Here is a 24903-nt window from a genome sequence, read left to right as displayed (position 1 = left end):
GATTTTTTTTTTTTTTTACCACCAAAGCAATGTACTTAAATAAAAGGTTGGATTTTTCTCTTTTTTTGCATTTGGGTTCTATGTTGTTTAAAAAAAAATGTATGTATGTATTTGAATAGTCACAAAATGATCATGACACTTTTAAATTGACCTTTTTCCCCACTTTTTTAATTCCATCATATTGCATTGCACATTTTTTTGTCTTGTTTTATCATGGACTTCCTTAAATGTTACATGTCTTAGTGTCTTTAAATTAAAGAGAGACTTTTAAAAAAACAACTAGAGACATGAGTTGAAAATTAGCAATAGCTATAAACTATGCAGGCCCTCAGTTTCATGTTCTGTATTGGACACTATCTTAAATTGTGTTGTCCCTATCAAAAAAAAAGATTAAAAAAAAGGATATTGAAATATATTTTTATTCATGTAATAAGAATTTCAATATGGTTTGCAAATTGTAAAGGCTTTCAATATTTCAGCAATTTATAAATGGTCTAATTAATGATTAAACCAAAAAATGTAATTATTCTAATGGACCAATGTGCCTCTTTTCCCTGGTTATCCAAGCTATGACTGACTAATCTGTTTCTGCCACCCAGGATGTTGTTACTGGAGAGCCTGCAGAGCATGCTGCTGAGATGTAAGCTGTTGGAACATCTGTTAGATTATGCATGCCCACTGAAAATCTCTCTGCCCATGTCGCTCAGTCTTCTGCTTCACTTTTTGAAGAACTGCACTCTGGCACCAGACCCTTCGGTGAATATCACTCTTGCATCTTGTTGTTCATCTTTACCTTATTGGCCAGCCTTTGCACTTCACAGATGTAGTGGTATTAACATATCTGATTTACAATGTATTGATACAGTTATCAGAAAAAAACTCATTGTGGAATTAAAGTTTAAAGACCCATTAAGAATTTAGGAGGCATTTATTTTTGGAAATTCTAACACTTAAAAGTTTGCCACAACAAGCAGCCGTTGAGTGCAACTGATCATGACTGTATTCTCCAGGATGGTACTGAAAGGTGGCAGAGGTGGGAAGAGTTGGTCCATCTTCTCTGGATGTTGCTGCTCAGTTACAACAAAGCGATGAAAGGTGAGATGTTGGTAAATGCCAATACAATCCCGCCAATCGGTCCCAAAATGTCCCACTTAGATATTAAATGCTGTAAACATTCTTTGTAAATCTTTACAATGATTCCCTGAAAGAACCAAGCAGGTCTGCCTTATTGCACGATCCAAATTTTCTTCAAAACTTGCCATTTTCAGCGTGTAGCTTGCTAGCTCGAAGGCTGTTATTTCCCGTAGCAAAGGGATTTTGAGAACGGCAACACACATAGGGTCAGATGTCTGTACATTTGCGAATGTAGCGTTATCAACGCCATGGCCAACCTGCAGAAGGCGCACGCTGTGATACTTCAGCTTACGTCGTATTTACCAAACCTGCAGTTCATCAGGTAATCGGCGCCTTTCTCTGCCCGCTATACCGTAAATTGCGCTGTAGCAAAGCGTTAAGTACTGGTGCTATGATACGGCTGAGTGCAGACTGCGATATTCCCACTGCTGATTCTATGACTGTTTGAAATGATCCTGATGCCAATATTTGTAATGTAGCGAGGAGTTTAACGACTACTGGAATGGGATGTGAACGCTTAGTCGGAGATTCAATGTCATCTTTGATTTCTTCCAGTAACTGTAATATTTCATGGCTGCTTAATCTGTAACACTTAATGATTTTGTGTTCACTCAACTGAAAAAGTGTGATTCCAAAAATCTTTTCCGCTCGTCTCCTTGGCCTATGTCTTCGTCTTGCTCGGATTACTGCTGCCATTTCACCAGGAGGCATATGCGAGGAAACCCGCTTCCAGGTTTACACCTGCTTTTAAGAGGCGGAGAATTTTCACCACAAACTAGAGACGCTCTGTCACGGCGTTTTTTGTACATACCGCGGAATACATAATTAGGTGCACTTTACGCTTCCCCTCCCATCTCTTTATGGGAAACTCCCACTTTCCCCTTGACCCTCCCGTGAATGCATATGCATGACACGGAAAAGCGCAATTTGCCATTTTCAGTTCCCACGACAGGCAGTCTGCGCTTTTACCTCAGTGCGGCCTGTTTGTACATACCTCACCATGCTTTTACGCACACGTTGCCAAACAGATAAGCCTGAAGTGGGCGCATAAGCGTTTGTACATCTGGCCCAGAGAGCAGACCTCCTACAACATTATCAGCTTGCCTCTTATTCAATAAATAAAATGAATAAAAAATAATAATAATAAGGCAAGTCAGGGGATCTTAGAATCAGCACCACCGTATTTACTGACTAGGCCAGCTTTCCATTGTCCTGCTGCCAGGAAACAGACAGTGCTTGGGGCCTGTGGGAAACCTCAGACTCCAGTGAATGGGCAATATGTGGTGCAATGCCATATGTGATTGCACTGAGCGGTTTCATTGGAATCTTTTTTTCTACAGCAGAGAAAAAAAAGAGGGCGAAACAACGAGCTGGACTATCCTGATCACCTAGTCAAATGTCTTTCCCTTTCCCCTTCTACTTACCATTAATTCCCAATTGTGTATTTCTGTCGTTGGTTCATCTCTGATAACTGTTATGGATGTATTCTACTGAATAAATGAATACATTTATGTTACGCTATATGCTAAATTTGAGTTAAACAAAATATAAATAGTGGTAAACTTTATACATATTTTTTACCATTCCTGTGCTTGGTCCTTTTTGGTGATTAATGATAATTTTTTGACTCAAAGTCACCTGCCTAAGATTTTTGTATTGTCATTAAATTTAAAGTATATTTGTGATAGTCTTTTAACCACTGATTTCAGTAGATATTATCTCTCCAGGAGAATGCCTCTAACACATGGGTTATATTAACTATTTGATACCCAATGTACCATGTACCTGAATATTAAAAACAATATTTCAACAGTAAAATTACTTTATCAATTAATCAATCAATCCATTTTTTATTTGTCACATGAAATTGTACAAGGTACAATTCCAGTGGAATGTCAATCCATCAGCTCCTTCAACCTGTGCTTTACTTGACTTTTTCCAGCCCACTTTGGTTTACTCCTACTTTCTTTGATCTGTTATACCCAGGCTATCTGTGCAACTCAGTCTCTGAACAAAGAGGCGGAGTTGGCAACTTGGTCTACAAGCCGGATGATATGGTATCCAAGCCTGCCATTTGTGAAGCAGTGGAGGCTTTTCTGTCCAGATCCCAGGCTGACCTCGGCCAAGCCTTACCTCTCCATGTGGAAGAGTCCCTCACTTATCTACAGGATCATCTGCTAGATGTCTGTCAGTGTTGAATTGAAAAAAACTTTTCTTGAATAAAGAAAGCATTAGCTATAAAGCATTGTACTAATTATATTTATATTTTTGTATGAGTTGACTTGTTAAATGTTTGTGTTTGTGTAAAGTTCATTGTGGGGTCTAATGGAATTAAACAATATTTACATTTGGCTTCTCTTAATTATTTAAACTGTCAAAGGGCCTCCATGAGGACCACAATGGAAATAAGCCTTCAGGATTTATTGTGTTTTTATCCCTGTTGATTTTTTTAATGTTGGCTTATGTAATTACTGCTGTGCAGTGTTATTTGTGTTTTTAAATCAAATAAATGAATCAAAGAAACAAGACCTATCAGTTTTTCATTAAGCTAAATCTTCCTTGGACCGCCATACAAATGCAATCATTACTTTGACTACATTTACTTTTCTTCTGCTAATTATGCATCATTTGTAAATAAGACAGTAAATTGACTGTGGTATTGTATCCATCCATCTCATGGTCCATCACTCATGATTTAAGCTAAGGGTTTAATTTACTGTGGTTCAACAGCTGGTTGGGACTGTCTACACGCTGACCAATAGGATCAAGCGCTGTTATCGGCAGAAAAAAAATCCCTACTGTCGCCATGATACAGCAGCGGAAACGGGTGCGAAGTAGCTAGAAAACAAAAGAGAACACGCAGTCGTCCTCAAAAAAATGCAGGTAACAGCGTCTGTTACGTTTCAAAATGTAAAGTGTTAAATGCGTTTTGCGGTTATGTAAACACAATTGTGCAGTAGCTATATTTTCATATCATTTTGATTCTTTTTAGCTAGCTAACCCACTCGGACGGAGCGTTAAAGTCAGCTTTCTAATGGCTCCATTTCACTAACTTCGCGTGTCCGTTTGGCATCTTGCTAGCTAGTTAGTTAGCAAGCGAGCTAGCTTTGGCTATTTAGCGTTTGTTATGTAGCTAGCTAGCTACAGTTTGATAGCTACCGTTAGGTTAGGCTAGGCTAATCAGTTAGCAACAACGAGAGAAAAATCTGCTACTCTTAGCTAGTGTGAACGTTAGCTATTATTTGTTTCTCATTTTAAAATGCAGTTTTAGCTCTTTGACTAACGTTAACTATAGTTAAAGCTTTACAGGTAACGTTAACAACATTGTTTGCTAAGTTAAGCATGACATGTACCTATTGCTCTACGTTGCTGATGTTAATGTTGATTGTTATGTAACGTTAAACGTTAACTCAAATGAAATATCAGCCCTCATAAAGCAGTTTAATGATATTTAAATATTGCATTATAAAAGATTGATAGCAACGTATTTTCTTTGTGATTGGTAAACGTTATATTTAATATCACGTGCCAATATGTGGGAATTCTCAATGCAAATTTGGTTAACGTTACCTGATGAGCTAATACGTAGCTAACGTTACACTGTCTCCAACCTAATTCGGAGTATTCCAGCTTTAGTCTTAGGAGAAAGTTTCTTAATTGATTCACACTTGATGACATATTGAAAGATATACCAGCGCTGTGGAGATGGGCCTGGCTATGCGAGAGGAGAAGATCTTTGGCTCTGTCCATGAATGATATTCAAAATTATCTCTGCAGTGTTATAGGAATGCCCAAGGAAAAATATGACCCGCCGGATCCCAGGCGGATGTACACAATTATGTCTAGCGAAGAAGCAGCCAACGGGAAGAAATCATACTGGGCCGAGCTGGAAATCAGCGGTGAGTATTGAATATTGGAGTTCCTAGTTTTGTTGTTTAAGTAGTTGTATTGCATTGTATACTGTTTATACACGTCTATTGTTGGCATAAAGCTTAACCGTATTAGACTGTTCCTACATTAACATGTAGCCTTTGTGTATCTACCTTTCATGTCACACTATTGGGCACATGTAATAGGCCGTTTTCACCTCAGACATTTTCAAGTGTTACTCGTGACAATGGCTTCATTCTATAGACCCAATCACAATGTATTTACAATAACTTCCAGGTACAAAACCCATGCGGGCCATTCGTTACAATTTAACAGTGCTGAGCAAACAGGGATAACTGGATAAAGCCTGCTGTCTTCTCATTCATCTAAAGGCTCTGGCACACCAACCCGACGGCTGACCCTCGGCAGAAAAGGCAGTCTGACTAGTCAGTCGGCTCCCCGAGGTCAAAAAAGTTCCTTGGAACACACCGAAGTGACGCCTACTGCGCATGCGCGAGGCGTAATACGTCTCCATAACAGCAGGCGGAGCTAATCTGTATTGTCGCCCAAAAAAATGAAAAACGGAAATGACGGAACATCTCTCTAGACCTAGTAAACACAGAGCATGCTGTCGTCAGACGACGTTTTCATGATAGTAGTCAAGAAGGATCGTTGTCATTACTCGCTGAACTGAAGAAAATACAATGGCTAATAATAAGAAGGTACTGGTGTTGTCAATTCTCGGGCTTCTTCTTGTGGAAGAAGCACCGATTCGCTAGTCAAGGGGCTAGCACTCCACCAATCAGATTGGTCCTTGAGTCCGACTGCCCACTGGCCGATTCAACAAGTCAAATCGGATGCCGACGGCTCCTCCGACTGACGACGGCACGGAACACACCAAACAGACTCGAGTCACCGACCTCGCCAGACTGTCCGTTGGCCGATAATCGGGTTGGTGTGTCGGCGCCTTAAAATGTGTGTTGATGCTTTTTATATTTTAACTCTTTCAGTAACATTAGGTTGAATACCTAATTTACCTGTTGGGCCACAGACTGAAGAAAATGACACCACCCAAAACTAGCAATTAGTCTAGCAGCTAAATGAAGTTTTGCAGAACCCAAGGTGACCTCTTCAGGTTTTTTGTGTTGCTTGACCAACAGCCCAAAGCCCAAATATATTCAGTTTATTTTCATAAACTCAGACAATCAGCATATATCCACATTTTAACCAGAACAGAAGCTGGGACCAATGAATCTTGGGCGTTTTCCCTTAAAAAAGTATCTAATTTATCTTTATCAAAGTTGTTGCTAGTAACCTTTCTGTTGATTAACTAATTGATTAATGGACTAATCAGTACAGCTCTAGTTTAGCTTTGTTTATGATTGGTCACTGTCAAATTATTTCACCTGTAAATGCAACATATCTTAACATTGTTTTGTTTGTGTATTTTGGGAAATGAATGAAGCCCTACAATTATTAAACATCATCTTTGTAAAATCAGTCAACCCATGTTGACCCATTCACACAAATGGGAAAGTTATTTTTTCCTATGGTGTGAGGGGAGTAATAGTTGGATAGTGGGGCTTAATTCTCCTGTTTGTCCTTTTCCCACTGCAGGCCGAGTAAGGAGTCTCAGCACAGCCCTGTGGTCTCTCACCCACCTCACTGCCCTGCACATCAGTGACAACTCATTGTCACGCATCCCGCCAGACATTGCCAAACTACACAACCTAGTGTACCTGGATCTCTCATCCAATAAGATCAGGACCCTGCCGGCAGAGCTCGGCAACATGGTGTCTCTCAGGTGAGTGATTTGAGGCCATATGTTTACCCCTAAATCCGTGCACGATGGAAAGGAGTAGTTGTCACAGGGTTCATCTTGAATCTGGTTTAGGCACTCGTACATGCTACACACTGGTGCTCCCCATAATGGCAATTTTCTTTCACATTAAGTTCACATTAACAATCAATCAGAAGTTGGAAAGTATGGCATAGGTAAATTATGTTTTTGAACGGTAATAAAGATGGTTGTTGCTATTCTTTTCTTAGGAGGGCTGGTTTCTAATGATCAAATTCCAATATGTCCTCCACAGGGAACTGCTTTTAAATAACAACCAGTTGCGGGTTCTGCCATTTGAATTGGGGAAACTGTTTCAGTTACAAACACTGGGGTTGAAAGGTGAGTGGCGTATCAATGTTTTTTGTAGCCATTCTAGCCTTGAAATCCCACTGTTCTCTTAGCGATGATTCAGCCCCCTTTGCTTTTCCTTCACCAGGAAACCCACTTGCACAAGAAATTATGAGCCTCTACCAGGAACCTGATGGCACGCGGAGACTGCTCAACTACTTGTTAGACAATCTGGCAGGGGCTATCAAGCGCAGTGAGTCCCCGCCTCTCACAGTTTTTAGACCAGTAATCACATTTTGACAGTTGTTTTTTAAAGGGGTGATGGAATGATTATATTGGGTATTTCGCACTGTTCCTTATGGTCTCCTAATGGGGTATGTAACATTAGTTAGGCTGAAAATGGCCTGGTTGATATTTTATTGGCCCTTATGCATCCCTGTGTTTTGGCCCTATTTGTAACAAGAGCTTTTCTTCCAAATATGGTATGGTCATGAATATTTAGATGAGCTGCGTGCTGCTTGGTTCAGCGAGCTTGTTACACCAGCAATCTCTTACCACATGTTACACACATGTCATGCCACTTAGCTATACAACATACCTAAATGTCTTATAAAGCTAACAACGGTGTCTGATTTCAAGTTAATGAATATTTGTGAACTGTAAGGGTTTCGTTAGCTGCGACTGTCCCTTCAATCCTATGTGTACAGATTGCGGCTAGTTAGCTTAATTTTTGGTTGTAATTCGAGTATATTTACAGTTTGAATTTCGTCACGCCACTTACACAACATCTAACTATATGTCTTATAAATCTAACAACGGTGTCCGATTTCAAGTTAATGAATTTTTGTGAATTCCAGAGGAATTCTAAGAGGAGGCTAGCTAGCTCTCATTGATAGAGCCTGCGGCTGGATGGAGCTCTATCAATGAGACTCACGGACAAGCTCCGTTTATTTCCCCAATCCTTTGTTTAAATAACTCAACACATTATAATTACACACATTAAAAGAGTAACTGGAACCTGTGGTAAGAGATTGCTGGCGTAACAAGCTCGCTGACCGCGCTTTCACTCGCATACACCAGGCATTTAGCTAGCAGGAAGAGGGGAGTTGCAGGCCCTGGAGCTCTGTCAGAGCAGCGGTTTCGTAGTCAATTAGCCCAAAATGGTGACTTTGCGCGGGTATGGAGTGCTGTGGGCTGCCAGCCGTGACTGAGCTCCATCTACCTCACAGCAGGCCGGGGTCTGTGAAGGAAGGCAGGCCAGGCGGCGAGGCAGTTACACAGGCAGCACCGGCCGCTGAACTCCGACACACAGTCAGACAAAATTTGCAATTAGACATCAATTTTCATAAAACGGCCCATATTTGACCTCTACATAGTTGATTTCTCACATAAAATAAGTCTCAGAAGTGAATTTAATGGTAAAATAGCATATGAACAATTATACAATTTCTGAGATCTGCATGACCTAGATTCAGAAGACTAACTGATCTCAGGTCAGTTGTGTAGCCTATGCAAATGTTGGGGCGTGACAAAGAGAGAGACTAGAGCCAAATGAGGAGGTGCCGCAATAGTTGACGTAAACTATGGGGCTCGTTGAGATTCGCCAGTTTTCAGAGGCAGTTTCAAATAGTGAGATTTGCAGAGAAAAGAGGTGTCAATGGGATTTAGAGGTTCTATGTATGTCCTGGTTACCCACTAAACTGTCATTATTCAACTATGACAAGGTAAAATCAGTTTTGCATTCTATCACCCCTTTAATTACCCAAAGTGTGTGTGTGTGTGTGTGTGTGTGTGTGTGTGTGTGTGTGTGTGTGTGTGTGTGTGTGTGTGTGTGTGTGTGTGTGTGTGTGTGTGTGTGTGTGTGTGTGTGTGTGTGTGTGTGTGTGTGTGTGTGTGTGTGTGTGTGTGTGTGTGTGTGTGTCACAGTCATTGTTTGATGTATGTGTTAATGTTTTCACCCATATTTAACCCTTTTATTTTTTTTTTTCCCTCTGCTCAGTACCAACAGAGCAGCCCCCAGCACGGTCGTGGATCTCACTCCAGGAACCAGACCGAACACGGGCCTCAGGTAAGGACAACATACATGAAACTTGATTTTGAACAGATGCACATACTCTTCGCAGTCTTATTTATATACACAGCTGTTCGATAAATATGAATCCAGCGTGTGTCCATAACTGTCAACCACGTTTATTTGCTGTTTGGGGAGGAGGAACAAGCTGAACAGACAAAAAATTCTACTTACATCAACGTGCAAGAGTAGCAAGGATCCATTTTTGGTTTTGTGTGAAAAGTACTGCTGGGCTTAACGCAAAACCAATACTTCTGACACTTTCATATAGTATATGCACACTTCCTTTGGTTGAATCTAAGTAAAACTAACTTATCCAACATGTTTGCCAAAAGAGCAATAGATCTCATGCAAATGTATAAAGTGTTTCCCATTGGTTGAGCATTTACTTATGTTGGTTGACCCTGTTGAAGGCAGCTGTAACTGTGTTTTGACTGCCTCAGTGCTGTTTTAACAGATGACGGCACCATTGCGGTGCGGTTTTCATAGTCTGTATGTTAAAATATACTTCTATACTAGGGATGTCACGATACCAAAAACCTAGAACGTACTAATAACTCCAAAAGTACACCATACTCGATACCAAAGTTGATACCATAGTGTGTAAAAAAAAAATAAAAATAAAATTATATATATCATTTTTTTTTCACACACTTAAACATTAATTCCTTTATTTAAACATTTGATAGCAATGACGAATGTCACGATAACAAATGTACGGCAAAAAAAAATTTATGTTTGTATGTTTTTAGGATAACACTTAGAAGGAGGGGGGGGGGTTATGGCACTTTTTTTTTTTTTTTTTTTTCAGTATCAGTTTAACAGTAGCGTCACGTTTTCAGAACTTTCCTACCACCTTTGTACTGAAGTACCGGTTCTCGTGACATCCCTATTCTATACAGCTTTTGTTGTAGAAATGGTAAAAAAACAAAACCTACAAAAAACCTATTTGGATGTGTTGCAGTACCAAGCAGTATAGTGTTCATCCCGTTTGCAAAATTCTGCATAAAATCAATGTTTTCCATGTATAGACGGGCAAAAGAATATAGCACAGAGCTGGATTTTATTTTGGTCGTCTAAGGCCCTGTCCACACGAACACAGGGTTTTTTCAAAACCGCAGCTCTTTCTATACAGTTAGGCCGTTCGTCCACACTAGTGTTAATTTCGTCAGACGAGACGAGACTAAATATGTTCGTCAACGACCTTTTTTTCCATGACTAAGACGAGACGATGACGAGACTGCGCCAATGTCCATAGACGCTGACTAAGACTAAATTAACATGCATTATTGTTGACGAAAAAAGACGAGACTAAAATGTTTTGCATAAAATAAAAACTAAGATAAAATCTCTCTTCATTTTCGTCTACAATCGTCTACTTTTTCATCATGAGATAGAATATTCAGCTGTTACTGAGACCCGGTGCTAAGGCACCGACAGGTGCCCTAACGACCGTTATCTACCGGACCGAATAGCCTGCGCTTCTCTCTGATGCTCCTAAACGGATGTTGGAGTCAACCGAAACATCGCTGCACGGGGCGCTAGTTAACACTACACTTGGCAGCAGGTAACGTTAGCATACCGTTAGCTAGCAGTTGGATTTAACACAGTTAAAATGCTGACAGCTAAACGGTGTAAAGGTTTGTCTCTATTTCCAACACGAGACGTACGACAGTCTGCAGCTGCCGTTGTCTGAAAAACAACACATGTTGCGTTCACTTGAAATACGCCTCGCCAGTTTCGTGCTGCATTTATTTTATTGTAAAATGTAAAATGTCCTTTCCTCATGCAGTGGTTGTTTTTGTCGTTTACTGGTGAAATAAGGAAGAGGCTCAATATTTATATAACTTTATAGCATTTATTTATTTTTATAACTATTTGACTTAAATGGTTATCAGAAATAATTTATTTAAAAAAAAGACTAAAATGTTTTGACTAAAACTTGACTAAAATGGCGAGACTTTTAGTCGACTAAAACTTGACTAACAAACATTTTTGGCACAAGACTAAGACTAAAACTAAATTAAAAATAGGTGACAAAATTAACACTAGTCCACACGCAAACGCAGTATCAGGTCACTGAAACCAAACCTTTTTGAAAACTCCTGCTAGGGTGAAGATTTTTAGAAACTCTGGTTGCAGTGGTGTCGTGCAGCCGGTGAAAATGGCGATTTTGGCTGGTGACATCGGAGTGCGCTTTGTTGTCTCCTTTGTTTGACATTAGATTGTACGCCACTGTCACCTTTGTTTACATGAGACAAATATCTGCAATGGCGGACATAGCTAAGATGTTGCTGCTAATAACTGTGCTAACAGGGCTTGTTGTATACAGACACATGCACACCGTTCTCCCATTATATTGCGGAACAGAGGTGTCAGAATGCAAAACTCTGCAAGTCACTGCTTTATGACTATACTCGCACGACACAGAATCGTCGCCGGTTTTGGACGAGACCCGGTCGGACCTCTACGGGAACTTCAGGCTTATAGTTAGGGTTATATCGCCAGCTGTTGGTTTGGCATGCTCTTGACAACGCTTGATAGTGTTTTTACGTTTTCATGTGGACAGAGGGTTTTTTAAACCTTGCCTGTGTGGACGAGATTTTTTTTAATTTTTTTTTATTGGAAGGAGGAAAAACTCAGTTTATAAAAGTACGTGTGGACTAGGCCTAATTTTAAGGGCAGTAGTTAAACAATTGTGGAAATGTCCCTACCCCTCCTGTAAAAAGATCTCAGGGAAACCAAAAAGCATCAGCTTCTGTAACATTTCTAAGTTATGCCCTTTTGTCCATTTCTCCCCTCAGCACTGTTCTCTGTTATGTGCTACAATGTGCTGTGTGATAAATACGCCACACGACAGCTATATGGCTACTGCCCCTCTTGGGCTCTAAACTGGGAGTACAGGAAGAAATCCATCATGCAGGAGATAATGGGCTGCAATGCAGACATCATCAGTTTGCAGGTGAGAGATGGGCATCAAAGCATGTGTTTAAGTTAATTTCTGTGAAAAAACTAATGTTTATTTTCTATGTCAATGCAGATTTAGCGATAGAAAAGTAGGTATGGTTTTTGGTCGCATCAAGCCGATGCAAAAAAAAAAAAAAACCTTAATTGCAACACTTGAATTACTAATTTGAATTATATTAATATGGGGGTGTTTGTTAAACTTGCATGATTGTGAGTCTGTCTTGTTGTCCGTCCTGACACATTTCTTGTTGATTACAGGAAGTTGAGACAGAGCAGTACTACAATTTTTTCTTGCCTGAGCTGAAGGAGCAGGGATACGACGGGTTCTTCAGTCCAAAGTCACGAGCCAGGACTATGTCCGAGTCGGACCGTAAACATGTGGACGGTTGTGCGGTTTTCTACAGGACGGAAAAGTATGTACCTACAATTTTTGTAGTAGTGCTATGGCCTTGACTAGTCCTCAAAGGACTAGGGTTGGGTACCGTTTGGATTTGTACAATTCCGATGCCGAACCGGTACTTTTAAAACTATTCCGATTCCTAAACAGATTCTTGAAAAATGACAGAGAGGCTCTTTTTATAGATTTTTATTTTTTTATTGAAAATTATTTAAATTTAACAATATATTAATGTTTTAAAGTACTTAAATATATAAGTAAACCTAAGTCACCTAACACATAACTACAATAATTGAACAATAAATAAGTTACACTATTAACAAGTAACAACTAAATAATGAGTTGGTAAGCTAACTAAACTAGCTTCAAACTTTTAGAGGACGCTGCAGCTCCTTCAGCTCCTGAGCTAAAGCTAACAAGCTAGCCTAGTAACCAGAACAATCAAACAGTAGAAAGGAGCAGCGCAATGCCCAGGTAGTTCCACTAATGTATAACGTGTAGTGGTTTTCACCTGTAATGCAGCACGCTCCACCTCCCCATTGTGTGCTCTCTACTTCGAAACGGGCCCATTCGTGCTGCAAGAAGTGCAAGATCCCCGGGATACTGTACTGTGTCCTAGCCACCTCTCCAGCCTCGCCATCGGGCAGCAGTCCTTTCCCACCGACAAAGTTGTTGTTGAAGAACACGCCGGGCCCCGCCTGTTCGTCCATGGCCGGGCTCGGTGGAAAGCTCTGTCCGTTGTCTGGCTGATTTGTGGTGCTAGATGTTAATGGAAGGGCACAAATCTATCGACTGCGCTCGGTTTCCTCGGCTTGGGGTGGTTAATGTTCTTTTTACGTTTTGGTGACCCCAGAGGGAAAATATGGCATTTTAAAAGTAGCCTACATGTATGGTAACTAGCTAACTGTAGACTACAGAGAAATTATGTTTTTACAGAGAATATGTGAAATATTCACTCTGAAACGGATGTAAAAAAAAAAAAAAATCAGTCGACACATTAAGTGGAACCGAAATGAGGAACTGAAATTTGCGTTCTAATCCGGTCCGATTCCTACCAGTTGCGTAGTTTCGTTACCTAAACCAGTAAAAAACATAATTATTTATTTAAGCTTAACAAAAAACAGGGGCTTAAAGTATACGCGCACCGTTCCGGCCTCTCCAGTGGGCGAGGCGCGGGAACAACGGAAAAGCGTAAAATACAATTGCATCGTTTATTTATTTGATTTAATTGATTGTACACAATAAAAAGAGGAACGCAGCTCTAACACAGGGTTGAAAGTAATCGGGCCTGGTGCCGGATTTCTGGCATATGAATATTTTAGAAAAATATATAAATTAAAAAGTCCACATGGGATTTGTTTTGATGCGCTGGGTTTAACCAATCATCGAACTTCCACCTACCAATGAAACGAGTTCTAGACAATCAGATCAATCAGTCTTTGCCGAAAAGCGAGACTGCGGTGTGGTCTCCGTGGTAACACGGCTAAAAAAATGGATGCAAAGTTTGTCAAACTTGGAGCATGTAGATACAGCTTTAGTTGAGAAAGGAGTTAAAAACAAATGGTGCTGGGCATGAATAGAGGACAAGAGGAAAAGGGTGGAGACGGGAAGTCGTTTAGCACTTGGTGCCTCAAACTGAGGGAGCCAGGTGCTTGCTTCTGCAGCGCATGTCCAAGGAAGACGCTGTACGGAGCAGCGGTAAGAAAGTGTTTGCTAGTCATTAGATGCTAGTCCCAAAGCTTCGGTCCGTGCACTCTGTCATACGAGTACGTTACCGGCAACGACGGCTACCGTGTTTCTTTACTGACTGACCGTGATATAAACAATACGTGTGTGCACGTTTACTGTAGCTATTTGAAGCCCAAACTGCCTTGACAAAGCTGTCTGTTTGGAATCCGCATGGCAGGTATTTAAACATAATGGCCTTGTCCCAGAGTTTAGACGTCTAGCTACATGAAAAGATAAACAATGCAACGTTTTTAATAAATGTAAATAAAGCAACTAATATCAACATGGACAAAATCATGAATGTACTAGCTAATTTGCTTTTTTGATGAGAACCTGGCCAAAGTAGTAAAGTTTAGTTTTCACAATGATTCATTGTAGGATTATATTATTGCAATATGTAAATCCACATTGACTCTTAATTTAACATATAGTTGGAAGAAGTAAAAATTGATCCAAAAGTTTTTAAAAATTATGACTTTTATTATTGTGTAATGTCAGAAGGACTTTAACGCTTTTGCCAGTCAAATTAACTTTAATGTGTGCATATTGAAATATTACACTGTTGGTTGGCAAAAAAATGCATCTCATAATGCATAAGATTGATGCTTTAAAATATGGAATATTTAAAATGTTCTTCTGGGGGAGCATGCCCCCGGACCCCCCTAGAGGGGTAATATCCTTCTCACCTTTTTCACTCCTGACCTATTTTCATGCCGGAGTTATTTAAACATAACAGCCTTGTCCCAGAGTTTATGAAAAGCTAACTGCAAAGTTGTGATTGTGATGTAAGGACTTTTATTTCTTTTTTCTTATTGTTGAATGTTGGTGGGGTCTTGTTTATGGTAAGCGGTGTATCAACTGGGTGGAACTACTACCACTGCAGACCTACCCTAACCAGTTTATTCTGCAAATGAGTAGGTCGGTTTGTTGTAGCCTTCAGACAGTGATACACGTCAAGAAGTGACAAGGAGTGTCACTTATTGACAGATTGAGGAAAAAAAACTTAATTAACCTAACGATCTGAGGCCTATGATTATGGTGGATGTTTGCCAGTCTGGTGTACAAGTTTAAACAGTGATTTTTTTTATTTTTTTTTATTTTTTTAATGCAAACCAGCTGAACTGGTCTTCATCATTATGACACATTCTGGCAAAAAAAAGTTATTCTACATCAGCGACCTGTGCTGACGACAGCGTCGCAGTGCTAAATCCAATTGTATTTCATAAGTAATAAGCAGTGTCGGGCAGTAGCGGTTACTGGTTTAGCTACATTTCTCAGTAGCGTCGCTGTTTTGGAGCCTGCGCCATGCTGCAAATCCAATTTTTGTAGCAGTGTAAGGGCAGAGTGACGCTTGTTGAGTTTTGTTTACTAGAAAGTTTGTGTTTTTAGAAATGAGACATGTCAGACTAAATTGATTCATGGTTCTGCGTAGAGTCTATGGCATAGATACTAGGGGTGTGACGAGACACCCAGCTCACGAGACGAGACACGAGATTGGGTTCTTGAGATGAGATTTTAACCCATTTTAAAAAGTCATTTTTTATTCAATCGAAAGTCACAATTTATTGCAGATGTAGGCTACTCTAGTATCGACTTATGACTCTTATAGGACATATAATATAGGGAGAACATTTCTCTTTGTTTAATATCATTAAAAGTAATGTTAGGTTTTCCTGTTCACTTACACACTCCTTTTAAAAAGGACAGAGAGAGAGTGGTCTGCGCGAGACAGCACCACAGTGAACTGCACGCTGTAGACATGTGTGTCAAGAGCGATGGAGACTTTTTTTTTCTTCTGTTATCGCTCTGCAAAAGTTAACTCGGAGTCAACTTAAGAGAGCAGGCGGGGAGATCTTCTATGCTAATTTCGAGGTCAAAGTCGGACTCATCCCTCATACTGGGTTTATCGGTGTATTAATTATTTATTTATTTTATTTTTTTCCCACAGTGCCTTCCAGGCAGCGCTGTCTGGAAGGCACTGTTGGCAGGCTGCCTGGAAGGAGCAGTTGTGGGCAAAAAACACCATCGAGCTCATGCTGGCTGCTGCTGCTCTGCACTTGTGTACTGATATCGCGAGGCACTTTTTACCTCAACGAGAAATCTAGTACGTTTTTAATCTTGCGAGATCCCGCTACACCTAGAAGATACTGACCGTACACCGTAGCCGGACGTGCATCTCCCCAGAAATGTATCTACACGTCGCAGTGACCCAGACCTCAACAGCTGTGATTGGTCCACTTGGCTGGGCGTGGTAGTGTCTCATTTCCCTCTACTCATTTCCGGGTTCTCCTCCTCCGTGAACAACATGAAGTCCCAGCAATGTACATCCGTTAAGATGCTAATGTCGTTAAGACGTTAATACGTTTTACCAAATGTGAGTCAGTCTGGGGAGCGATCTCTCGCGTTGGGAGAATAATATTGGTCTCCGTTAAACAGTCAGCCAGGTGGACAAAAGAAAAAGTACATAATTACTTAAACTTGTGTAATAATGTTTGCGCCATTGTGGACACAGCTGTAGTGATTTTTAGCCTGAAGGTTGTGCCACTTTTTGATTTTGATTTACCATGCAAAGGCTTGTAATCCAGAGTTCAAGCGTTGGATCCAGGATCTATTTGCAGCACATCCTAAATTGTGCACTTGTTTTCATTCATTTAATCCCAGCATTTCCACAAAATGTGTGTTAAGTCCTCTCTTCTCTTGTCCCCTTGTGTTTATCTCCAGGTTCAGTGCAGTGCAGAAGCACACAGTGGAGTTCAACCAGCTGGCCATGGCTAACTCCGAGGGCTCAGAGGCTATGCTGAACAGGGTGATGACAAAGGACAACATCGGGGTAGCTGTACTGCTTGAGGTTCGCAAAGAGATGATGGAGGCCTCATGTGAGTAGACACTATATTCTGATCTTTGGGACTTCTTATTTGATATTTATTATATAAAGAAGATCAGAATACAAGAACAGTCCTGCTAATCCTGAATTGACTTTTGTCTGAAACTCACTGAGCCTTAGTAGCTGATAACTTACAGTACAAAGGACTGTAGGTGCTGTCACAGATTCCCATGGTGTATAAATAACTGTTCTTATAGCAGTGCATTTCATTAGTCGTAATTCCTCTTTGTATCACTTCTCCCTGCTTACTCTTCCCCCTCGTTTCAGCTGGAAAGTCACTCCATGGCATGGAGAAGCAGCTGCTCCTGGTAGCCAATGCCCACATGCACTGGGACCCAGAGTACTCTGATGTCAAGCTGGTCCAGACCATGATGTTCCTGTCTGAGGTGAAGAACATAGTGGACAAGGCCACACGCAGCCTCAAGTTGTCCTCTGTCTCTGGTGAGACGAATGCCATTCCACTGGTGCTGTGTGCTGACCTCAACTCCTTGCCTGACTCTGGTAAGTAAGCAGGGCTTTAGGGTTGTGCTTTATCTGACCACAGATTAAGCACAACAAATTATTTATTTTTTTGTCTTTTATATTATAGTATATTAAAGGTCCCATGACATGGTGCTCTTTGGATGCTTTTATATAGGCCTTAGTGGTCCCCTAATACTGTATCTGAAGTCTCTTTACAGAAATTCAGCCTGGGTGCAGAATTGCAGCCACTAGAGCCAGTCCCACAATGAGCTTTCCTTAGTGTGTGCCATTTCTGTGTTTGAAGAGAAAGGGGAGGTAACCTTTCCCTTTATGACCTCATAAGGAGCAAGATTCCAGATCGGCCCATCTGAGCTTTCATTTTCTCAAAGGCAGAGCAGGATACCCAGTGCTCGGTTTACACCTATCGCCATTTCTAGCCACTGGGGGACCATAGGCAGGCTGGGGGAATGCATATTAACAACAATAAACTCATAAAGTGAAATTTTCATGCCATGGGACATTTTTAAGTATTAGTTTTTTTGAGAACGTGCACCCATATGTGGGTGTTTGCTGCATGTCATTCCCCTTCTCTCTCCCCTTTCATGTCTTCAGCTGTCCTATCAAAATAAAAGCCAAAAATGCCCCAAAAAAATCTTTAAAAAAAATTAAATAAGTGTTTGTTGGACAAAACAAGCTATTTGAAGACACCGCAGGTTCTTGAGAATTTTGGTGGACATTTTCTCACATTTGTTGGACCAATAAATCACTCAATGGAGAACATAATATGCAGGTAACTCGATAAAGTAATACATTTTTGCAGTGGTAATGTTTTTTGCAGTTTCTTAGCATGGGATAAAGCCACTTCCAAAATATGCTGTACCAAGGCCTTCTTGCACGTTATTTAATTTAAATTAAATTGCCATTTAGCCGTGCCTTTAGTGACAGTAGGAACTGATAAGGCTTGGGTCTGTTTTGGACCTTGAAGTGCCACTCGACTTTAATTCTGATGAAGACGACCTCTCATCTCTCCCCTCTGTTCAGGCGTAGTGGAGTACCTGAGTACTGGTGGGGTGGACTGCACCCACAAGGACTTCAAGGAGCTTCGTTATAGCGACAGCCTGACCAAATTCAACTGCAATGGCAAGAGCAGCACGTCCAACGGCAGGATCACCCACGCCTTCAAGCTGAAGAGCGCTTACGAGAACGGCCTGATGCCTTACACCAACTACACCTTTGACTTCAAGGTGATTTTACTGACTGCACAGCTATTTATATTGTGTTTTGTGTAATGTGGTTGTTAATAATGTTGCTTGTTTATAAGCACTATATCAAGGAGTTCACTCCCCTCTTCTCTCCTCAGGGTGTCATCGACTATATTTTCTACTCTAAGCCTCACCTGAACGTGCTGGGTATCTTGGGCCCTCTGGACCCCCACTGGCTTGTAGAGAACAATGTCAGCGGCTGCCCACATCCCCACATCCCCTCCGACCACTTCTCCCTCTTCGGCCAGCTGGAGCTGCTCCTGCCCAACTTGCCCCCACAGGTCAATGGGCTCCATCTGCCTGCACGCAGGTAGTGAGTCCCTGCCACGCCACCAGGGGGAGTTGTAACCACAGCCTCGCCCTTTCAAACCCTCCTCCCTCCCACTACCAGCTCTTCCCTCCACCATACCGGAGGAGGAAGACAAATACACAACCTGTAAAATATTCGTACAGTGAGGTCTGGCCGACAGGGATTTCGTATAATGTTATAGATATTCTATATTTTTCTTTCTCCGTTTTTCTTTTTTGTTATTTTTTTAACTGCTCGATTCAGTCCTGTTCATGTATCATATTTTGTGTTTTGGACTCCCTTTCCTCTTCAAATCCACCCACCCAACCACTTTGCTTCTGTCTTTCAAACTAGAGGGGATGGTAGCTCATTTAGATCTGTCACATCGGGCACTGTTTGGTTTTAGAACAAGGAGAAACTGAGAAATGGCTGAGGGGACGACATTCACCTTAAAAGCTCCATAGCTGATGGTCTGCCTGTCTGTCTGTCCTGTATAAATCTGAAACCAGCAAAGACAGCAGACATGTCAGTCTCAGACATCCATCATTGGCTTGTGCTTGTTTGCCTCTGTAGCCAGCTTACTTTCTCAGTCTTTCTAGGATGCACACTTTTGTTGAGTCAGGTGTTGTTGGGTTAGAGCAGCTTTTTGCTAGTAGTTGAGCGTCCCTGGAGGTGGATGTAACGCAGCTCATATGATGTTAGATTTCCTGCTGTCACTCTGTGGTGCTGAGGCCTTTCGTGTGGTCCTGGCCTCCCGTGGTGCTACAAGATAGTCTACACCTCTGACCCCGGCCCTGGTGCATTTGCTACAAAACCCACAGATGCCTCAAGAACCAGATGTCCGAGAACTACATTTGCCCAATTTCACATGGGCTGTATGTAGTGTTAATTTGGGAGGGAAGGATATGGTGAGAAACTGATGGCAGCTACCATCCTGTTTGCAGACTGTTTCACCCCAGCTTTTGTAGTTGTTAGGCTAGTCTTGTGCTTAGGAGTTCATAAGGTCCCCATTTGTGGGCATGGATTTAGGCTGATGGGCAAAGTGATGTGTGGGGCCTTCACAAATCGTTTTTTTTTTTTATTTTGATTGCTTTAAGGCAGAGAGAACGAGTAATGGCTGATACACAGGAGTAAAACCAGCATTCCTCTCACTGTCTGGAGTTGCCATCCAACTCCACACATGCAAGCTTGCTCTCTCTCACACACACACACACAGAACACACACACACGAACACACACGAACACACGTAATTTGCAAGCAGATCTGTAGCACTGTCTCTGAGGCCAGTAGTGACTTTCCCCAGCCATAAATTCCATACACAAAAGCAGTGGTTTTTTTCACAAGTGTTTGTACAGAATAGAAATCTAGACTCAGTCTTTACATGATTGTATATGAACCACAAAAGACCTGTTTTCTGGCGTTTTTTGTACTAGAGTAAATTATGATCAGATTTGAAAAAAAGATTGTATTGTAAACTATGGCTAAATTTTTATCCAGTTAATGTTGAGATGAATTGATATTACCAGCTTGTACAAAAGACGTAAGAAGAGGTTGTTCAAGGCGTTCACTGTCACTACTTTGCACTCCCTAGAGATTACCTGTAATTAATCAGTTTTATTTTTACACCGCCCCGCTGTTGATTTGTTTTGCCGGCATATTGCTGCGATTGTAAATAGACACTGAGTAAACTCTGCCTGTTGCTTCTTGCCCATTAACAAAGCCATTGATCCACACTGCTGCCATCAGTTCAGACAAAAGAACACCCAAGGATGAGTCCTAACCCACCAGTGACTCCACATCTGTTCATCGATCTAGTTCATACACTCCCACTAGGGACGTGTGACTGATACAACCAATTTTAATCCTACATGTACAAGAAAACATCGTGCCTCACTGTAGCAGTTGTCGTTGTCTTGCACTATTTACATTTGACGAACGCCTGAACAACCTTTTCTCATTTTATTTTTAAATACTGTTGAGACATTTGTGAGGATTTTATGTCCTTTTATTGTTTTTTTTGTTAATATTGATTTCCTTTTTTATGAGCTGTGACAATGTTATGATGATGTGTATATCCTTCCTATTCATTGAGCTCTCTAGTAATCAGGTATGCTTTCTCCACCGCCCCTTTGTCCCCTCCTCGAGGAACACGGAGGACACGAGGAGTAGGATGTCTAATCTTTGTTAAATCCACTCGGATTGTTATGCTCCCTATTTGTACCTTAGCACAGCTCCATGCCCAGACCCCCAACATATATAGCCCTTAGCTCCTTCCCTGGCCATGCATTTTAAATCTCCTTAAGCCTGTCCATCACCCTATACCACCACCACCACCCCCCCCCCCCCACCTCAGACCTTCACTACCAACCCATATTACTCAAGCTGTGTATTTTAAACTCCTTTTCTCAACCATTCTGTGTAGTTCTCTTACCCTTGTCACTGCAGCTATAGTGCCATCCATGGACCCCCTACCTCTGTATTGAAAAATGTGGAAGGCCCACTTTGCTCTGCTTTTGGCTGAACAAAGGATGAGGGGCAGTGAGCTCAGCTGTTTCTCTCTGAAAGCCAGGCAAATACGTTGCTATGATTCAAATGGGTTACATCTCAACAAACAGTCAGTGGTTGGACGATTAATTCAACAGACGTGCTGTTACCCGGATACACCGTATAATAAGCACTTAGTAAATTCAGATGTAGCTCCCGTCACTCCCTGGCCCATCATATTGGCAAATTAAGATCTAATTCACTTATAATTGTATATGTTGAAATGACATTTTTAAAGCAAGAGGGAAGCAAGTAAATAGGAAGTATAAATTAAGTCCTAAGATAGGTTTCTTGTCCCATTTGTTTCCCCCTACATGTTTGTCTTTTAACTTTTTTTGTTGTTTTCCAATGGAAACCAATGTGTCCAGTTTGATTTATGTTTTTCCTGAATGGCATTAGTATTGTAGTAGATTTAAAGGCTAGCTTTTTTTGTAAAGTGTGAATAAAAGATGTATCTCATGTTTCCTTTCTAAAAGATATTGAATTGTGTTGTGTAAATCATGAATTCTATGATGGTGTTTTGTTTGCTACATTGTTTTTACCTTTACTCAATATATACTTTCCCCCCATATACTCTTATCCCCCATCACAAACCAAATCCTCTGTAGAAATCATGAGCCGTTGTCTTGATGGGTCGATTAGAGAAGTTGAATGTTCCTGATGATGCCTCCTAGAATGAAGGATTGAGAGCTCATTGGAGGAAAAGTACTTGCATCGTTGGTATAAGCAAAAACTTTCAGCACAGGGATATTCAGTGTGTTATTTCTAAAAAATAAATTAAAAAAAAATAAAAATACTTTTCAGCTTTATTTTGGATGTTGCATGGCACTAGCTGGGGAGTGCTGGTGCCTGTAGGTTAGGGCAGCAGAGCTGTCTTACTAGTGGCTGCAGTTCACTACTAGAGAACACTGTTCTGACTGGTGTAAACCGTGTTTGTAAGACTAAGCTAATGGCGCGCCGCTGGTCGCTAGGCTGGTCCTGTGATGATTTTTGAGTACTACTAGTCCATTTCACTCTGTTTTTGTTCATCACAGTAGTTAAAACCTGTTACACTAGCTAGCTACTATTGGTAGTCCCTGATTTGACAAGTCTTTTTGGTTGTAGACTCCCCCCCCCCCTCTCTCCTCATCAGCCTCTTGTTAAAGACACAGACTGGCTTCTGATTGAAAATCTGGCAAATCACAGAGCTGAGTTCTGTCACCCTGTAAGCTTCGGCGAGTGATCACATTGTTGGCTTTGTACTTTCCACTGTTGCGTTGTGTTTCATAGTTGGCTTGTTTAGGCTTAGAGTAATTTCCCAGACTGCATCTCTTTGTAACGGTGCACACCAAAGCTGCTTGTAGTCCAGTTCTCTTCTTTTACCAACCAGACGCTTTTAAAAAAAATCCAAATCATTGTCTTGATGAAATGTAGGGCTGTAAGAAAAGCAAGGTACTTCTGTCCTTTTTTTTTTTTTTTTTTCCTTGAATCATATGAACATGTTGCAACCATATTCATACTCTTGTTGGGGTTTGGTTTCTCAGTCCATCAACTCCTTTTTAAATGCATCCTTTTAAAAGAAAATAAAATACTTGGCAATAATACGCAAACATTCAGACACATTCAGAATGGGTTTTTTAATAGTTCATGTGGAAAATGTAGCTATTTCATCTTTCAAACTTTTTTTTTTCTTTTTTTTTTTACCTTTGAACTCCATCTTCGACCTTCTAGACTGTTTTGTTACCTGAACACCTTTCTTTTCCTCTTTATCATCCATCTTGTATATTTGCTCATCTCAGTCTCCCTGCCGATCTAGTAGTAGTTGTTCAATGATCAGGATTGTGTTATCTGTAGTCAGCTGAGTACATATATTGATCTGTGTCACTGTGTTTATGCACTGGACCAACTATTGTTTACCATTCATGAAATACCAGCAAAAAAATAAATAAAAAATTAAATGACAAAACACTTGCACAATGTTGTAGAATGTCCATTAATCCAGATAAGAAATCAAGGCAGCTGTTTTCAAATCAACACATACTGTTTTAAAAAGAAACTGAATGGTAAACAATGCTTTCTGTTGTACCCCTTAGCCGTCCTCTTGATTCTCTTTGGACTAGTTTTTGTTCTTTAATTTGTTTCTGTTTGACTACAGGTTCGGCTTGTTTCCTTTACACCTACCTATGTATTTTCCTACTCCTGGTTGAAAATAAATTCTATATTATCTGTTTCAAGCTGTGTCACCTCTTATTCTTTGCAGTGGATATTGAAAATAAATTCTATATCTGTTCTCCTTGTATTGCCTCCTTTTGCTTCCTCGTTTCTTTCTCTTGTTTTCATTTTCTTTATCTTTCCGGTCTTTTTCAGACTTGATTTAACACTAGACGACCTAAAGTAACTGTGGGTTGTATTTTTTTTTTTTTTTTAAGTGTTCATTTTCTTCCTTTCCTTAGTCCAGTGACCTTGACCAGCCATTTAAAAAAATGGAAAACATGCTGTGAAGGCAAGCAGACTACTAGCTTACACTGCTTATTGACTCCTGTCTCACATTACACAACCCTAACTCTAATTCTGAGCATCGTGTAGTGGTAGCGTGTCAAACAGCTGGTGGAGGCTGGATTATGAGGCCCAACAAGAATGCTGGTTTCCATTCCATCTTAATTCTGCAGCAGCTTAATTAAATTATGTTAATATCAGTGGGTGTTCGGTAGGAATTAAATACCTGCACACTCACAACTCACTGTGACACGTGTGTCCAGACTACTGGGTTAGAGAGACCATATCCTGGTCGAAGCCCCTGTGTCAGCAAGTCCACTCACCCCCTGAAGTGTCCTTTAGTAAGACACTGAACCATTAGCAGCGCTGCGGGTGCTGTTTGGTAGCCAAGCCTGACCTTTTGATTCTCCTCCAGGATGGCAGATGGAAAGAGAATTTCCCATTGGGGATCAATAAAGTTGAATATTAACATTTAAATAGCCTGAGGGAATGACAGTTTGTGTAATATCATTTGTGTGGGGGCACAATTATTATACTCCCAAGTTTTTATCAAATGCCAATAGAGTACAAGGACATAACATTGTGTAACATTTGTTCTTAGCAGTGTAAATAAATGTGTTCTTTTTTTACTGACATACCAATTAAAGATGCTAATGCTTACAGGAGAGTTAAGTGTGTACAGTATGTTGTT

At 40.7% G+C, this 24903-nt stretch overlaps 2 protein-coding genes across 3 annotated transcripts in view; both read left to right on the top strand.

Moving 5' to 3' along the window:
* simc1 (SUMO interacting motifs containing 1) overlaps window positions 1-3662 on the top strand; it is a 15883-nt gene extending 12221 nt beyond the window's left edge. Inside the window, exons 8-10 of one of the 2 annotated variants that reach the window (XM_039812973.1) lie at window positions 600-756; window positions 1011-1095; window positions 3121-3662. In XM_039812973.1, the coding sequence (XP_039668907.1) occupies window positions 600-756; window positions 1011-1095; window positions 3121-3332 (454 nt within the window). In that variant the 3' untranslated portion in view covers window positions 3333-3662. Of the gene's footprint in view, window positions 1-599; window positions 757-1010; window positions 1096-3120 lie in introns of those variants that run through there. The other variant, XM_039812974.1, reaches the window with a different exon arrangement.
* A 1211-nt stretch (window positions 3663-4873) lies between these two features.
* cnot6a (CCR4-NOT transcription complex, subunit 6a) lies at window positions 4874-23950 on the top strand. The gene is made up of 11 exons (XM_039812972.1): window positions 4874-5033; window positions 6622-6808; window positions 7098-7183; window positions 7281-7385; window positions 9132-9200; window positions 12008-12165; window positions 12429-12583; window positions 17017-17171; window positions 17447-17680; window positions 18683-18885; window positions 19002-23950. Exons 1-11 carry the CDS (start codon window positions 4883-4885, stop codon window positions 19215-19217), a joined length of 1719 nt encoding a protein of 572 aa, XP_039668906.1. The 5' UTR covers window positions 4874-4882; the 3' UTR covers window positions 19218-23950.
* Window positions 23951-24903: the final 953 nt, after the last annotated feature.

Source organism: Perca fluviatilis, chromosome 10 (assembly GCF_010015445.1).
Source record: "Perca fluviatilis chromosome 10, GENO_Pfluv_1.0, whole genome shotgun sequence".
Lineage (NCBI taxonomy): Eukaryota > Metazoa > Chordata > Actinopteri > Perciformes > Percidae > Perca > Perca fluviatilis.
The sequence above is the reverse complement of the archived record's forward strand: the minus strand, read 5'-3'. Positions and strand labels throughout refer to the sequence as shown.

Bases quoted from the DNA above. Each gene is read 5' to 3' on its own strand.
- cnot6a (XM_039812972.1), top strand. From the start codon at position 4,883: ATGAATGATATTCAAAATTATCTCTGCAGTGTTATAGGAATGCCCAAG. The intron at 7,386-9,131 runs GTGAGTCCCCGC...CCCTCTGCTCAG, and splicing joins GGCAGGGGCTATCAAGCGCA to TACCAACAGAGCAGCCCCCA. The intron at 17,681-18,682 runs GTAAGTAAGCAG...CCCTCTGTTCAG, and splicing joins CAACTCCTTGCCTGACTCTG to GCGTAGTGGAGTACCTGAGT.